The sequence below is a fragment of the Bufo gargarizans genome, chromosome 2, assembly GCF_014858855.1.
Source record: "Bufo gargarizans isolate SCDJY-AF-19 chromosome 2, ASM1485885v1, whole genome shotgun sequence".
NCBI classification, from domain to species: domain Eukaryota; kingdom Metazoa; phylum Chordata; class Amphibia; order Anura; family Bufonidae; genus Bufo; species Bufo gargarizans.
Window position 1 is genome coordinate 6,830,228 of NC_058081.1, and position 16,946 is coordinate 6,847,173.

Sequence of the window (16,946 nt, forward strand, 5' to 3'; positions counted from 1 at the left end):
GACCGTGGCATACAAGGGGTTAATACGCTGGCATTGGTGTTTTCACCGATGCCGGCGTATGCAGCAGGGGTCCAGCTGTCAGTGACTGCCATGTTCGTGCCGCTGATCGGGCGGGCGCAGCACCTGCACCCTCCCCATCAGCCCGCCGTACATGTAAAGCACTGGCCCTTAAGTCATGTCCACCAGTGCTGTACATGTACGGCACAGGTCCTTAAGGTGTTAAAGGGAATCAGAGGTTCAGAAAAGCCAAAAGCTATTAGTCAACTAATGGTTTCTTTAATGGCTTTCATAATGTCCTTATTTCTCATACTGTATATTATGGGGTTTATGAAAGGAGTCACCACAGTGTATATCAGAGATAGGACTTTACTGATGGTCGATGATTGCCCACTTGTTGGGACAACATAGACACTGAACAAAGTGCAATAAAATATGGAGACCACAATGAGGTGGGAGCTACAGGTGGAGAAGGCTTTTCGTCTACTAATATTGGATGGAATCTTATATATTGTGAGAATAATATTACTATATGACACTATTATTATTATGAGCGGGATACAAAGTACAGGGGGTCCTAGTGCAGAAACTTCGAACTCCACAAACTGAGTACCTGAACAGGCAATTTCTAGCAATGGAACAAGATCACAGAAAAAATGGTCAATAACATTTTTTTTACAAAACTTTAACATTAATAATGTTACAGTGTCCATAGCTGCTATGAACAAAACTGCCAACCAACAGGATATAAGTAGTTTTACACAAAATTCACTTGTTATGATAGAGGAGTAACGGAGGGGATTACAGATGGCCACATATCTGTCATAAGACATCACTGTAAGGAGTAGACATTCAAATATTTCCAAAGTACAGAAAAAATAAAATTGAATGATACAGTCAGTAAAACCAATGGTCCCCCCATTGTTCAGTAGAATGTGGAGCATAAAGGGGACAATAACTGTTGTCAATAACATGTCATTGATGGACAATTGTGAGATGAAGAAATACATTGGAGTCTGGAGCTTCTTGCTGGTGGACACCAGGGTGATGATTAGGAGGTTTCCACATAGTGTGCAACAGTTAACCCAGAGTAGTAGGCAAAAAAGCAAAATTCTTAAATCTTGGCTGACTTGAAATCCCAAGAGGAAAAATTCTGTGATGGCAGTAACATTGTTCTCCTGCAAGAAGATAAAAAAGTATTGAAAACTGAGCTGATGCCAAATTAAATTCTTATACATTAAAGGGGTTGTCCGGTCTCAAAAACCTCTTCACTGTTGATTTCTGACTTCACTGCTGACGTCTGATTTCGCACTGTCGACTCAGTCTGGTAAGAGTCGACAATATGTCATACTTTCCCCAACCCTTTTCCTGTATTGCATCAGAGGAGAAGGATCTGAGACAACAATTTGCAATCAGAAGCTATAGCATTTTCTGCCTCGGAAAGGGGGAGTCAAAATCTCACTCATGAGCTCAGTTACTAAACAGACACACTGGAAGAGGAGGAGGAATGGGTGGTGGAGTAGCAGAAGGCTGCTGCTGCTGATAATGATGATGACACCGGTCATGAAGGCCAGAGCTGGAAAGAACTGGATCCTTGGTCACACTGGCCCAAAGGGCAAGCTGTTTGCTTGCTTGCTTATGCAATGACTGATGTGTCCTTATCATCAAGCATTCTGATAAATACCAAATAGCCATGATTTTAGACCCTCGCCATCAAAGCAAAAGGGGGAAAGTTTGCATGTTGCCAAAACGGAGGCCAAATAAATGTATTACCAGGAAACACTGTGTACGTAGCTTGCCTCAACTTTCAGTAAGCAGATTCCTGCCACCTGACATCTCCGCTTCCATAAGGAGCAGCAGAAAGTTTAGTATTATCAACATGATGGAATTTTTTATTTATGTGCTGCACCATGCTGGTGCAAATCAACAAACACTCAGATATAGTCCTACCTAGATTATAGCCTTTCTCAAGTGCATACTGTGTTTCTTGACCCCATGGGCATCTGGGCAGGCAGATTGAAACAGTGGCCTGAACTGGCTCAGAATGCTCTCTCTGTTCTCTCTTGGCTTCCAGTATCATCTCAGAGAGGGTTTTCAGAGCTGCAGATGCCTGTCACGGCTGAGGATGGGGGAAACCCTCAGCCGTGCGATGCCAGATGTTGTAGTGGCTACTCGGCCATGAGAACAGGATAGGGAGCAGGTCACCTCCTACAGCGTCCCTACCCTGACCCTAACTCCTAACCTGCATGGGCCGACCTTTAAGGTAGGAGGACCCATGCGCAGGAACCTCGGAGCCCTGTCTTACCCTCCGCAGATCCCTGAGCTAGGAGCTGGGTAAGACGACCTACTCCTCCTTGGCACGGAGGAGCAGAAGTCTCAATGGCCAAGCTGTTGGGAAAAGGGGAACACAAACAGCTATACGGGAATGGCAGGCGAACGAGAAGTTCCACCAACCTGCCACAGCCTTGCTGACTGGATCCCTAAGCAAACAGGAATCCAGAACCGTATGCTGCACCAAAACATATAGGAAGGTCCCAACAGCACATAACCTAAACATCACATACAACATCATACACATAAAGACATCTAGATAACGACAATTCTTTATGACCACAGGGGTGGCTCTCACTGGCAAGGAAGATGGAGTTCACAGGAGGCTGCTCCAGCAAGCATGGCTGAAGCAACCTACTGAGCCATGCCAAACACGCAGGCTATATAGGCCAAGAAGCCACACCCCACAGTCGGACACACCCAGTGACATCACACACACACACTGGGAAGGGAGTTAACCCTTCCAGGACCACAGAAGGGAAACTCACAACTTAAAGGGAAAGTGTCCAAACAATCTGTGTTAGTGAGCACTTCTCCTTTGCCAAGATAAACCATCCCACCTCACAGGTGTGGCATATCAAGGTCTGATTAGACAGCATGAATATTGCACAGGTGTGCCTTAGACTACCCACAATAAAAGACCACTCTGAAATGTGCAGCTTGATCACACAGCACAATGCCACAGATGTCACAATGTTTGAGGAAGCATGCAATTGGCATGCTGACTGCAGGAATGTCTACCAGAGCTGTTGCCCGTGCAATGAATGTAAATTTCTCTAACATAAGCCATATCCAAAGGCGTTTCAGAGAATTTGGCAGTACATCCAACCAGCCTCACAACTGAAAACCACGTGTAACCACACCAGCCCAGGACCTCCACATCCAGCATGTTCACCTCCATGATCGTCTGAGACCAGCCACCCTGACAGCTGCAGGAACAATTGATTTGCATAACCAAAGAATTTCTGCACAAACTGTCAGAAACCATCTCAGGGAAGCCCATCTGCATGCTCGTCGTCCTCATCGGGGTCTGGACCTGACTGCAGTTCGTCGTCGTAACCAACTTTAATGGGCAAATGCTCACATTCGATGGCATCTGGCATGTTGGAGAGACATTCGGTTCACTGAGGAGTCCCGGTATTCACTGTTCATGACAGATGGCAGACAGCGTGTGTGGCGTTGTGTGGGTGAGTGGTTTGCTGACGTCAACGTTGTGTATCGAGTGGCCCACGGTGGGGTTATGGTATGGTCAGGTGTATGTTATCGACAATGAACACAGGTGCATTTTATTGATGGCATTTTGAATGCTCCACAGGCCGCAATCAACAACCTGATCAACTCTATACGACGGAGATATGTTGTACTGCGTGAGGCAAATGGTGGCCACACCAGATACTGACCAGTTTTCTGACCCCCCCCAGTAAGGCAAAACTGTGCACATTTCAGAGTGGTCTTTTATTGTGTGCAGTCTAAGGCACACCTGTGCAATATTCATGCTGTCTAATCAGCACCTTGATATGCCACACCTGTGAGGTGGGATGGATAATCTCGGCAAAGGAGAAGTGCTCACTAACACAGATTTAGACAGATTTGTGAACAATATATGAGAGTAATGGGTCTTTTTTGTGTATGTAGAAAATGTTTCAGATCTTTGAGTTCAGAGCTCATGCAAAATGGGAGCAAAACTGAAAGTGTTACGTTTATATTTTTGTTCAGTGTATATAGTTGACATATAATTGTATAATCTCCAGAGAACTGATTTTAGTTTTAGTCAATGGTCTGGTTAAATATATACACTCACCTAAAGAATTATTAGGAACACCTATTCTATTTCTCATTAATGCGATTATCTAGTCAACCAATCACATGGCAGTTGCTTCAATGCATGTAGGGCTGTGGTCCTGGTCAAGACAATCTCCTGAACTCCAAACTGAATGTCAGAATGGGAAAAAAAGGTGGGCTACAACAGCAGAAGACCCCACCGGGTACCACTCATCTACACTACAAATAGGAAAAAGAGGCTACAATTTGCACAAGCTCACCAAAATTGGACTGTTGAAGACTGGAAAAATGTTGCCTGGTCTGATGAGTCTCGATTTCTGTTGAGACATTCAAATGGTAGAGTCCGAATTTGGCGTAAACAGAATGGGAACATGTATCCATCATGATTGTTACCACTGTGCAGGCTGGTGGTGGTGGTGTAATGGTGTGGGGGATGTTTTCTGGGAACACTTTAGGCCCCTTAGTGCCAATTGGCCATCGTTTAAATTGGTTTCTTGAACATGACAATGAGTTCACTGTACTAAAATGGCCCCCACAGTCACCAGATCTCAATCCAATAGAGCATCTTTGGGATGTGATGGAACGGGAGCTTCGTGCCCTGGATGTGCATCCCTCAAATCTCCATCAACTGCAAGATGCTATCCTATCAATATGGGCCAACATTTCTAAAGAATGCTATCAGCACCTTGTTGAATCAATGCCACGTAGAATTAAGGCAGTTCAGAAGGCAAAAGGGGGTCCAACGCCGTATTAGTATGGCGTTCCTAATAATTCTTTAGCTGAGTGTATATGAAATAAAAAAGGTGAAAGTCTAACTTGACTTTGAATCATGAATATCTGTTGGCTGGGAGAAATCAAGTGTCAATTTTGAGTTTCCGTTGTTTCCTGTTATTACTAAGATATCCGATTCATTGTTGATTATATCTTTATTCTGTAAGTCATATTGTTTTTCCAATTGATTGCATATAATTGATTATTATTCTTGAATTGTCACCAATTTTATATTGCATTATATTTTCTTCTTTTAGCACTAAAATATTATTAATAAATATATACTGTATATTGTACACAACTGTCTTCCCTTTTTGTGTTCAACTTAGCGCATATAATGAGCTCTCGTTTGCTCTTGTCTTTATTTGTGGAAATAAGTTGGAATGTCCTCTATTATAGATTCTAGCTTGTCTTTCATAAATGCTTTCTCAGAGCAGTAAATCTTCTGACAACGTCACTGCATTCAATAGCTTAGGAATGGGGGGGGGGGGGAATGCAAAAAAAAAGTTGTTTGCACTATCCCATCACAAACATCTAAAGTATAATTACTGTACATAGTGAGTCGATTATCTTAGTTTATATCACTCTATATGAATATACATCTAGAATAATGTTTTACTTACCTTGTAGAATCCTGGTATTCCACACTGAGTATTCTAGGAGGCTTATGGCCTTCCTTGTGATCCTTGTTTCTGCAACTCTGTCCATCCTGGAATTTCCAACCTACACAAGTATAAGGCCTTATTCCCACAGTCATTGTTCTATCAGTGATTTCCATCAGTGATTTTGAGCCAGGTGCAGCTCTAAAGACAGAACAGGTGCAGATCTTTCCCTTATACCTTGTGTCTGTGGAGTCTCTGATCCTGGTTTTGGCTCACAATCACTGACCAAATACTAACGTGTTAATAAGGCCTTAATGAGAGTTCTCAACTAGTTTTCAGCATTTAATTTGCCCTCTGTCTCCCAGTATACCTTTAGTGATGATCATATTTATTCATCATCAGGATTGTGGCAATGAGAGATAGGAATCTCAATATACCATACAAACCATATTATTAACATGTCTTATATTGCATATCGACGGTACATCTGAGGCTTCTATAAAGTTCTCCACCTCCTTGTTTAACATAACCCCAATGGACTTTATCTGCTTCTTGATACCTTGTACCACCAATACAGACGTCCTCTAGTTAGTTTTACGTATTTATTTCTTATATATGTTTTTGTAATATGTATTATACACCACTGTCATGTGTATGGCATTTCACATTGTCCCCTGATGAACCATTGCCTAATGTGTTGGGACTTTGGAGTAGGGTACTCAAAATTTCTGTAGATTTACTGTAAGCACCCAATCACCATATTACTTGTAGTTATTGTGGTTTATATATTAAATGTATACTAAAATAAATGTGCCCCAGTGTCCCAAAACATGGAAACATGGGTCTGTGAAAACCATTGACAGGGCACAGATTGCATTCATGTTCTGTCCGTGGTTTTCACTGACCATTGGTAGGAGATGCACTGTAAATCAATTTCCAGCCTAGCAGTGCACATGGACTAGGGATTGTCACAGTGGACTATGTCATTTTCATATGATTTTGTATATATATACAGTACAGACCAAAAGTTTGGACACACCTTCTCATTCAAAGAGTTTTCTTTATTTTCATGACTATGAAAATTGTAGATTCACACTGAAGGCATCAAAACTATGAATTAACACATGTGGAATTATATACATAACAAAAAAGTGTGAAACAACTAAAAATATGTCATATTCTAGGTTCTTCAAAGTAGCCACCTTTTGCTTTGATTACTGCTTTGCACACTCTTGGCATTCTGTTGATGAGCTTCAAGAGGTAGTCACCTAAAATGGTCTTCCAACAGTCTTGAAGGAGTTCCCAGAGATGCTTAGCACTTGTTGGCCCTTTTGCCTTCACTCTGCGGTCCAGCTCACCCCAAACCATCTCGATTGGGTTCAGGTCCGGTGACTGTGGAGGCCAGGTCATCTGGCACAGCACCCCATTACTCTCCTTCATGGTCAAATAGCCCTTACACAGCCTGGAGGTGTGTTTGGGGTCATTGTCCTGTTGAAAAATAAATGATGGTCCAACTAAACGCAAACCGGATGGAATAGCATTCCGCTGCAAGATGCTGTGGTAGCCATGCTGGTTCAGTATGCCTTCAATTTTGAATAAATCCCCAACAGTGTCACCAGCAAAGCACCCCCACACCATCACACCTCCTCCTCCATGCTTCACGGTGGGAACCAGGCATGTAGAGTCCATCCGTTCACCTTTTCTGCGTCGCACAAAGACACGGTGGTTGGAACCAAAGATCTCAAATTTGGACTCATCAGACCAAAGCACAGATTTCCACTGGTCTAATGTCCATTCCTTGTGTTCTTTAGCCCAAACAACTCTCTTCTGCTTGTTGCCTGTCCTTAGCAGTGGTTTCCTAGCAGATATTCTACCATGAAGGCCCTATTCACACAGTCTCCTCTTAACAGTTGTTCTAGAGATGTGTCTGCTGCTAGAACTCTGTGTGGCATTGACCCGGTCTCTAATCTGAGCTGCTGTTAACCTGCGATTTCTGAGGGTGGTGACTCGGATGAACTTATCCTCCGCAGCAGAGGTGACTCTTGGTTTTCCTTTCCTGGGGCGGTCCGCATGTGAGCCAGTTTCTTTGTAGCGCTTGATGGTTTTTGTGACTGCACTTGGGGACACTTTCAAAGTTTTCCCAATTTTTCTGACTGACTGACCTTCATTTCTTAAAGTAATGATGGCCACCCGTTTTTCTTTACTTAGCTGCTTTTTTCTTGCCATAATACAAATTCTAACAGTCTATTGAGTAGGACTATCAGCTGTGTATCCTCCTGACTTCTCCACAAGGCAACTGATGGTCCCAACCCCATTTATAAGGCAAGAAATCCCACTTATTAAACCTGACAGGGCACACCTGTGAAGTGAAAACCATTTCAGATGACTACCTCTTGAAGCTCATCAAGAGAATGCCAAGAGTGTGCAAAGCAGTAATCAAGGCAAAAGGTAGCTACTTTGAAGAACCTAGAATATGACATATTTTCAGTTGTTTCACACTTTTTTGTTATGTATATAATTCCACATGTGTTAATTCATAGTTTTGATGCCTTCAGTGTGAATCTCCAATTTTCATAGTCATGAAAATAAAGAAAACTCTTTGAATGAGAAGGTGTGTCCAAACTTTTGGTCTGTACTGTATATGGTCAATGTGTTTCTTCTATTAGTCAGTGTGTGTTGTATTACATAGTGGGGGTTGTAGTCATAGACGTCACATCTCCCTGGTACCAGAGATAAGGTATGCTTATGACCAGGGGCGTAGCTAAAGGCTCATGGACCCTGGTGCAAGAGTTCAGCTTGCCCCCCCCCCCCCAATAAGACCTCCATATCAGACCTTAGATAAGACTGTAAAATAATAAAATAACTTACCTCTCCTGTCTCCTGCCGCCACTCTCCTTGTCGTGGTTCTCTTATCAGATCCCGAACTGCACAGTCATCTGACCTCCTGCAGCGTCAGATCAGAGTGCGCTCTGTACGTCCTGACACTGCAGGCAGCCAGGACACAGCAGTGTGGGACCTGATAATAGTAAGCAGGAGGAGGGGTAAATACAGCACTCGCAGGGCTTCACCCCCGCCTCCTCCTTCTACATAATAGTTAGCGCTTCCATTATGGAAGTGCTCATTAGTATTACCTTTATAGGATGCACTGCTTAGGAGCTCAGTCGCAACTGCGACCGCTGAGACTCCTATAGCTATGCCACTGCTTATGACCTCTGTGACCCTCAGGAAATGTTAGGTTTGGGAACTCTACACTTCTACCGGTGTCTGGCCATGCATCAAAGCATTCCTCTCCGCTGGAGTGAGGGTGGGGATGTGTTTCTGGATATCTATGAGACTGGGGGTAGTAGTCAGATGTTGGGAGATGTGAAAACAAGCTGAGGTGTTCTCTACTCCAGCATTTGCTTCAGTATGGGAACTTGGAATATCTGTAACTTTACCTGCAATTTAATGTGTGACCTCCAATAGACGTCTCACTGATGACAACTCCTATTGCTCAATGCCTATCTTCCTCAGTCACAAGCCGATTTCGTGACAGGGGTGACACACGGAGGTCAAGTAAGTGACACTTGCACCAAACATGGACCTTTTACAGACATCTTGACAGAAGAAACACTTACATCATTATGGACATGGACATATGAAAGAGTCAGCAATATTTACTGATAGATTAATCTAAAAGTAAGTGAACACCTAAAGGAGAATGGAGAAATCCAGTATCTACTGAACATGCAGTATAAAGGGGCAAACATTTTTGATATCTGTGTCCTTGGGTTTCCATGGTTAAACAATATTTGGGAGCAAATCCTGCACTTATCTATTGGAGCTACTTCACTGTGATGTTCTTCAGGAAGATGATTTCATGTGAGAAGATTGTGAGTGACATGAATGCTCACCTCAGCTTTATCTGTCTTGTGTAGAACATTCATGCTGTACAAGTGGAGATAAAAATCTATAATAATCTTAAATCCTTGAAGCATAAATCATTTCAACTAATATAAAAGAAAGAAATCTCACACGTAGAGGTGCAGAGCGCAGCCAGTGGAATATTCAGATAATTAGATAAAGCTTCTTAATACGGACATTTTATACCTTCATGTGAGGAGTGATTTACATCTGGAGGTTCATGAGAGGCTCCTCAGCTTCCCCTGTGAATAGATTTAGTTAATACTGAATTCAGTTTAATTATTCCTTTGAGACATATTGTAAAAGTGCTTCACTATTCTTGTTATTGAAAGAAGATGTAGTAACATCAGACATTACAGAGGAACAAGCAAATTCAAGCACCGGAAACAAAATCAGAGACAGAAATGGTCAATAATATTTTGTCTACTAAACTTTAGTTTTAAAGGGAACCTGTCATCAACTTTATGCTGTCCATACTAACGGCAGAATAACGTAGAGACAGGTGATTTCAGTGGTCTGTCATTTAAAAGTTAAAAGTAAGTGGTTGCCGAGAACCAACGTCACAATAATTGCAGACTGGTCCTGGAGAAAAGTCCCGGCCACCTGAGAAGAGTCATGGTTACTCATGAATTCCTGCTCTCCTGCCCACCTGCTGATGACTGACAGGCTTCTACCTAGTTTTCTCTCTTTCTCTCTAGGAGGGAACTGCCAGTCATCAGCAGATGGGCAGAAGAGCAGGAGATTATGAATAACCAGGACTCTTCTCAAGTAGATTTGACTCTTTTCAAGCCCTATGCTGCAATAATTATTAAGCTTGTTCTCGGCAACGACTTATGTTTAGCTCATGAGTGACACATCGATGAAATCAGCATTTCTGTCTCTATTTGATGCTGCTCATAGTGAGGTCAGCATAATTTGATGACAGGTTTCCTTTAATACTATTATTGCTTTCTACACACTCAGATTGGGTCACTGTCACTAGTGGAGTACCTCAGGGGTCAGTATTGGGCCCTATTCTCTTCAATATATTTATTAATGATCTTGTAGAAGGCTTGCATAGTAAAGTATTACCGTATTTATCGGCGTACAACACGCACAGGCGTATAACACGCACCTTCATTTTAAGAGGGAAATTTCAGGAAAAAAAGGGTAGCTCAGAACTTTTTTTTAATTAATATTATTACCACTTATAAGGTAAATAATGTAAAAGGATGACACTTATGGGGCTCTGTGGATGACACTTGTGTCATCCACAGATCCCCATAAGTGTCATCTACAGATCCCCCATCAGATGGATCAGTGTGGAGAGAGGAGGCGGGGACACTCATGGCGGGGCCCGGTGCAGTGACTCTACTCTAATACACCGGGCCCCGCAACTGTTAAACATTCAATCTGATCTCTTGTAGACGCGCTGTACGGTACTTACTGTAGTACCAGAGGTATAACATTAAGACGGCGCAGACCGGCATCTCCCTCGGTCATGCACCGCCTGTCTCAGCTCCCTCCTGATGCGCTGCCTGCCCCAGCTCCCTCCTCATGCGCCGCCTGCCTGCTTATCTCACTTTATGAATGAACAGGCAGGCGGCGCATGACAGAGTGAGCTGGGGCAGGCGCCGCATGACAGAGGGAGCTGGGACAGGCGGCGCATGAGGAGGGAGCTGCGGCAGGCGCTGCGCTGTCTTAATGTTATACCTCCGGTATGTAAAAACATGGCATCTTAACATTATATTGGCGTATAACACACATACATCATTTTCCCCCTATTTTCAGGGGGAAAAAGTGCGTGTTATACGCCGATAAATACGGTAATTTTCGCAGATGACACTAAACTGTGTAAAGTAATTAACACTGAAGAGGACAGTATACTACTACAGAGGACAGTATACTGTATATATATACTGCAGAGGACAGTATACTACTACAGAGGGATCTGGATAGATTAGAGGCTTGGGCAGATAAGTGGCAGATGAGGTTTAACACTGACAAATGTAAAGTTATGCACATGGGAAGGAATAATGCAAGTCACCCGTACATACTAAATGGTAAAACACTCGGTAACACTGACATGGAAAAGGATCTAGGAATTTTAATAAACAGCAAACTAAGCAGTTAAAACCAGTGTCAGGCAGCTGCTGCCAAGGCCAATAAGATAATGGGTTGCATCAGAAGGGGCATAGATGCCCGTGATGAGAACATAGTCCTACCACTTTACAAATCCCTAATCAGACCACACATGGAGTACTGTGTACAGTTCTGGGCTCCTGTGAACAAGGCAGACATAGCAGAGCTGGAGAGGGTCCAGAGGAGGGCAACTAAAGTAATAACTGGAATGGGCCAACTACAGTACCCTGAAAGATTATCAACATTAGGGTTATTCACTTTAGACAAAAGACGACTGAGGGGAGATCTAATTACTATGTATAAATATATCATGGGTCAGTACAGAGATCTCTCCCATCATCTATTTATCCCCAGGACTGTGACGAGGGGACATCCTCTGCGTCTGGAGGAAAGAAGGTTTGTACACAAACATAGAAGAGGATTCTCTACGGTAAGAGCAGTGAGACTATGGAGCTCTCTACCTGAGGAGGTGGTGATGGTGAGTACAATAAAGGAATTCAAGAGGGGCCTGGATGTATTTCTGGAGGGTAATAATATTACAGGCTATAGCTACTAGAGAGAGATTGTTGATCCAGGGAGTTATTCTGATGCCTGATTGGAGTCGGAAAGGAATTTTTTATTCCCCTAAAGTGGGGAAAATTGGCTTCTATCTCACATTTTTTGTTTTGTTTTTTCCCTTCCTCTGGATCAACTTGCCGAACTGAATGGACAAATTTTTTCCCTTCCTCTGGATCAACTCTGGACAGGCCGAACTGAATGGACAAATGTCTTTTTTCGGCCTTATGTACTATGTTACTATGTTACCCAGAGGAGTTTCCGTTTTCGTTTTGTGCTGCCTTCCCAAAGCCATAACTTTTTTTTTTTATGAGGCTTGTTTTTTGCGGGACAAGTTGTACTTTTCAATGCCACCATTTAATATTGGATATGATGTAGTGGGAAGCAGGAAAAAAATAATCCAAATGGATTTAAATTGGAAAAAAAAAGCTATTCCGCCAGTTTTACAGTTCATATTTTTTTTTTTTTATGACTTATGATAACGAAATGATAAAACTGACCAGTTATTTCATTATCTAGGGCAGTGTTTCCCAACCAGTGTGCCTCCAGCTGTTGCAAAACTACAACTCCCAGCATTCCCGCACAGCCAAAGGCTGTCAAGGCATGCTGGGAGTTGTAGTTTTGCAACAGCTGGAGGCACACTGGTTGGGAAACACTGGTCTAGGGCAGTACAAATCCGGCAATACCTTATTTGTGTATATATTTTTTTTTGCATTTTGATACTGATAAAATAATAAAAACCTTGAAAAAAAATCTGTTTTATTTTTTCAGCACCATATTCTGACAATAACCTTTTTTTAGTTATGCATTAACATTGGAGTATATGAGAAATGTACAAGTTTCCTATGGAGCCCTGCCACAGACAAGGAAACACTATGCAGCAGCCTCCTGTCATTCTATTGACATGGGCTGCTGCAAACACGCTTCGCCTTCTCTGATCGCCGCCGGAAGGAGCAGGAGTATTCCCATAAGCACCCCATAAGCACCCAAATTTTCATGTCAGGATTGACCACGGCATCCAAAGTGTTAAATGTCCGCCACCAGCATTATTGACGGTCACAACGTCCATGGGTGTCTGCTGTAGAAAACAGCAGGCATCACTTGGTCATCTTTAAAGACCCGGCCATTCAGAAAGAGGTTAAATATATTGTCTGGTTTCATGATATTGATGACCTATCCTCAGGATAGGTCATAAATAGAGATGAGCGAAGGTATCAAAAATTTGGCTGCTTCACCGAATTTCACAAAGAAATGTTATTTGTTACGAATTACTTTGCCAAAAATAACATTCCATTGTGTGTAGCGGGCACAATAATGTGGAACAGTGGTTGCACTGCCCCCTTAGATGCCGCGTTCATCGCTGATTGCGGCATCTGACTTTAAACAGAGAAACATACTAACCTTCTCCGTTTGCTCGCGGAGAGGCTGTCGAGGGCACCTTGATTGAAGAAACAACACAAAATCTAGCACCGTGATGTGATGACATCATCACATCATCTTGCTGGCCAGGCGTAGTGACGTCATTACTGATGACATCACCGTGCCCACCCAGCGTGCTGACGTGGTGACATCACAAGTCACTACATACAAGATTTTGCACAGTTTCTTCAATCGAGATAACTTTGCTCTGATAGCACATGGCACAGTATTATCTTGGTTATCTCGTGACAAAAGCCATTGAAATCCATTAAATAGTAAGTTATCATTTTCTTGCCATCAAGTTTAGATTGGCTGCACCTGTTTTTTATTTATTTAATTTTTTTGCCATTTTAGGAAAAATAGATTTGTCACCACGAAGCGCAAGGAAATTCAGATTTGTGGCAAATCCAATGTTTCCTAAAGTTCTGATCGAATTCCATGAGTTTCACTTTGATTCACTCAACACCAGTGATGAATATCATATTGATGGATCAGTGATACCTCTTCAGTGTTTCCCTCCACACCGTCTACTTTGCACTGGCAATGCAGTGTAATTACAGCTTCCTTTCCCATTCAGATGCCACGGTCACCATCTGAGGAGTTAGACAGAGGGTAGGGTCTCACTTTGACCTCTGTGTGGCACCCTCAAAATGCAACCACAGGGTTCTGATCATTGCAATGGCAGCTGGGGGTCCTCTGAAGAGCCCCTGACCTGCCATGTTCCTGATCCTATTACACCCTATGCCTGGCAAGGTGTAACACAATGACAGCAAAATTGCTATAAAGTTAGATCAACTTTTGTAAAAATATAAAAATTTGAGGTTTAAACAACTTGCAAAAAATGACTCCTTCTAACCTCCCTCAAAGAAAAAGGTGTCAGAATATGGAAACACAACACAAAGATTTTTTTTTTTTTAGAAAGGGTTTTAATTGAATTAAGTATTAAAACATAATAACAACTATATAAATTTGGCTTAGTTGTCATCTTATTCACACTTGCGTTCGGGGCTTCGCTTGTGAGTTCCGTTTGAAGGCTCTCACAAGCGGCCCCGAACGGATCCGTACTGCCCTAATGCATTCTGAGTGGATGCGGATCCGCTCAGAATGCATCAGTCTGGCACCGTTTGTCCTCCGCTCCGCTCAGCAGGCGGACACCCGAACGCTGCTTGCAGCGTTCGGGTGTCCGCCTGGCTGTGCGGAGGCAAACAGATCCGTCCAGACTTACAATGTAAGTCAATGGGGATGGATCCGTTTGAAGTTGACACAGTATGGCTCAATTTTTAAACGGATCCGTCTCCCATTGACTTTCAATGTAAAGTGAAAACGGATCCGTTTGCAATATCATGAACATTTTGCATTATAGGTGCGGATCCGTCTGTGCAAATACCAGACGGATCCGCTCTGAACGCAGGTGTGAAAGTAGCCTTACTGACCCAAAGAATAAGGTCGACATATTATTATTACTGGGAAGTGACTTGGCCCCTTGACTGCTGTGGCCAGTTCCAGCACATGTGACCGCTAAAGCCATTGATTGGCTACAGTGGTTACCAAGACCAAGCCATTTTGGATCTGGTGAGGACCGGAAGTATCCAGGAATTGGGCAGCAGCATGGGAACTGCAGTGGGTCCATGAACAGATGAGTTGTTCTATTTGTGTTTATTGGTAGTAGTCATCTACTAGACTGGACAATCCCTTTTAAGGGCTTTTCTGGTCTGTATACATATTTTATCTAAGCTCTAAGGCCTGTATCGCTTATTGACATTTCTATATTTCCCCGCTCCCCGCCATTCTTGTCCTGTGTGTTCCATCTCATTTGTCTATCTTCTGGTCCCCAATAACTGGCTTTTGCGGTGATGTGTGAAGAGTATAAGGGAATGAATTAGTGGACTGTGTTACGTGGTCTACAGGTGAGGCGATGAAATTTGTATGGGTTTCCTCCTGTCTGAATCTATGAATCTAGAGAAATATTATCTCTCTGCTACATGGCTATCAAGTAGTCATCAGACTGCTTGATGTCAATGAAACACCTTTCACTGCGTAAGCAAGCGAGCATACAGGTCGCTATTCTGACCAGCATGCTCAAGGAGCTAGTTCTTTCCACCTCCTCCTCCTCTTGCAGTGACAGGCTAAGCTCCTCATCCGCATCTTCCTTATCCTCATTCTTCTGCTCCAAGGCAGATTCCCTTTGTGCGTTCCTAACAGCTGTAGGAAAGACAGCACGATGCATTAGTTGTTCTTCCGCCGTTGTTCCCTGCTGCATGAGTGTTCTGTTCTAAGATAAACAGGAGCGGGATGACATCGTCCCTGCAGCAGTTGTCCCTGCTGACAAACTTTGTAGCCTCATTGCAACGCGCCGCAGCCCCCCCCCCCCCCCCCCAGGGCCCCATCGCGTGGAATGCTGAGTGATGTGGAGCAGCCCTTAATAGTCTCTATGTGTCATGGTTTTCCTACATGGATAAAGCGGGACAGCAGGCTTAGACTCCGAAGCAAATAAAGGGGGATAGTTGAGTTAGGGGATGAAGAATACCTTGAGTCCAGACCTTGCTAAACTTTAACAGCAGCTTTACTTGGGTAAACTTGATTCCAGACAATATTCAGGTTTTCATGCTTTCTCTTGGTTCCAGGAGGCTTTGGCATAAACTGACAGGCAAACTTGATAACTCTGCTTTTTTTCTTCCTCTGCTGGGCTAAAAGGAAAGCTTAATAACGCTGCTTTCTTTCTCTCTGCTGTGCTAAACTCTGCTTGGGTCTGGTTACAGGTCTTTCGGTCGGTTCTGGTATCCTTAGATTGGGTTGCATTGGGCTGTTATCCCCCTCCTGACACTTAGTAAAGTAAATTAGCATGGAGTCCGGGTGCTCTACAAGCTACTTCCCTTTTGTGGCTCCTGCTCCAGCTGAAGAACAATTTCCTCTGGCTGCTACGTACATCTTTCAGGTCTTCTCCGCTCCAATATGTCTAAACTGGAACCAACTAGAACTGCAACTCCTCTTTCTGGTAGTAAGCAGGACCAGCCCACCTCTGACCAAAGGGGGGAGAATGGAATGGTGAGTTTCATTCTATTTAAGTATCTGTCTCTCTCTGCCATATACACTGCCACCTGCTTGTGAACCAGACATAGTACATGAACATAACAGTTTCATGATAATAAGATTATGAATGCACAGAGACAAAGGACCTGGAAATAAATACAAAGATGACATTTATGTTAACCATTAGATACAGTAGCGGAGTGCAGAAATGGTAATACCACTCCTGGGTATTACATCTTCAAAGGGCTTCAGCACCTGACAGGCATCTCGGATGAGCAACACATGTTCCCTGCTGCTGAGGCAGTTTGATGCAGGACAAAGTCTTCATGGCTTTCCGCTGCTCGTACAGATGCTCCAGCATCTGCAATGTTGAATCCCAGCAACTTGGCACATCACAAATTAAGAGGTGTGATGGCAGGCCATTCTGTCTCTGCC

The 16,946-nt window shown here is 43.2% G+C and overlaps 1 protein-coding gene across 1 annotated transcript; it reads right to left on the reverse strand.

The window, feature by feature from the left end:
• Positions 1-260: 260 nt before the first annotated feature.
• LOC122929323 (olfactory receptor-like protein DTMT) lies at positions 261-15,741 on the reverse strand. The gene is made up of 2 exons (XM_044282848.1): positions 15,553-15,741; positions 261-1,175 (listed from the first exon to the last, which is right to left on the reverse strand). Exons 1-2 carry the CDS (start codon positions 15,739-15,741, stop codon positions 261-263), a joined length of 1,104 nt encoding a protein of 367 aa, XP_044138783.1.
• Positions 15,742-16,946: the final 1,205 nt, after the last annotated feature.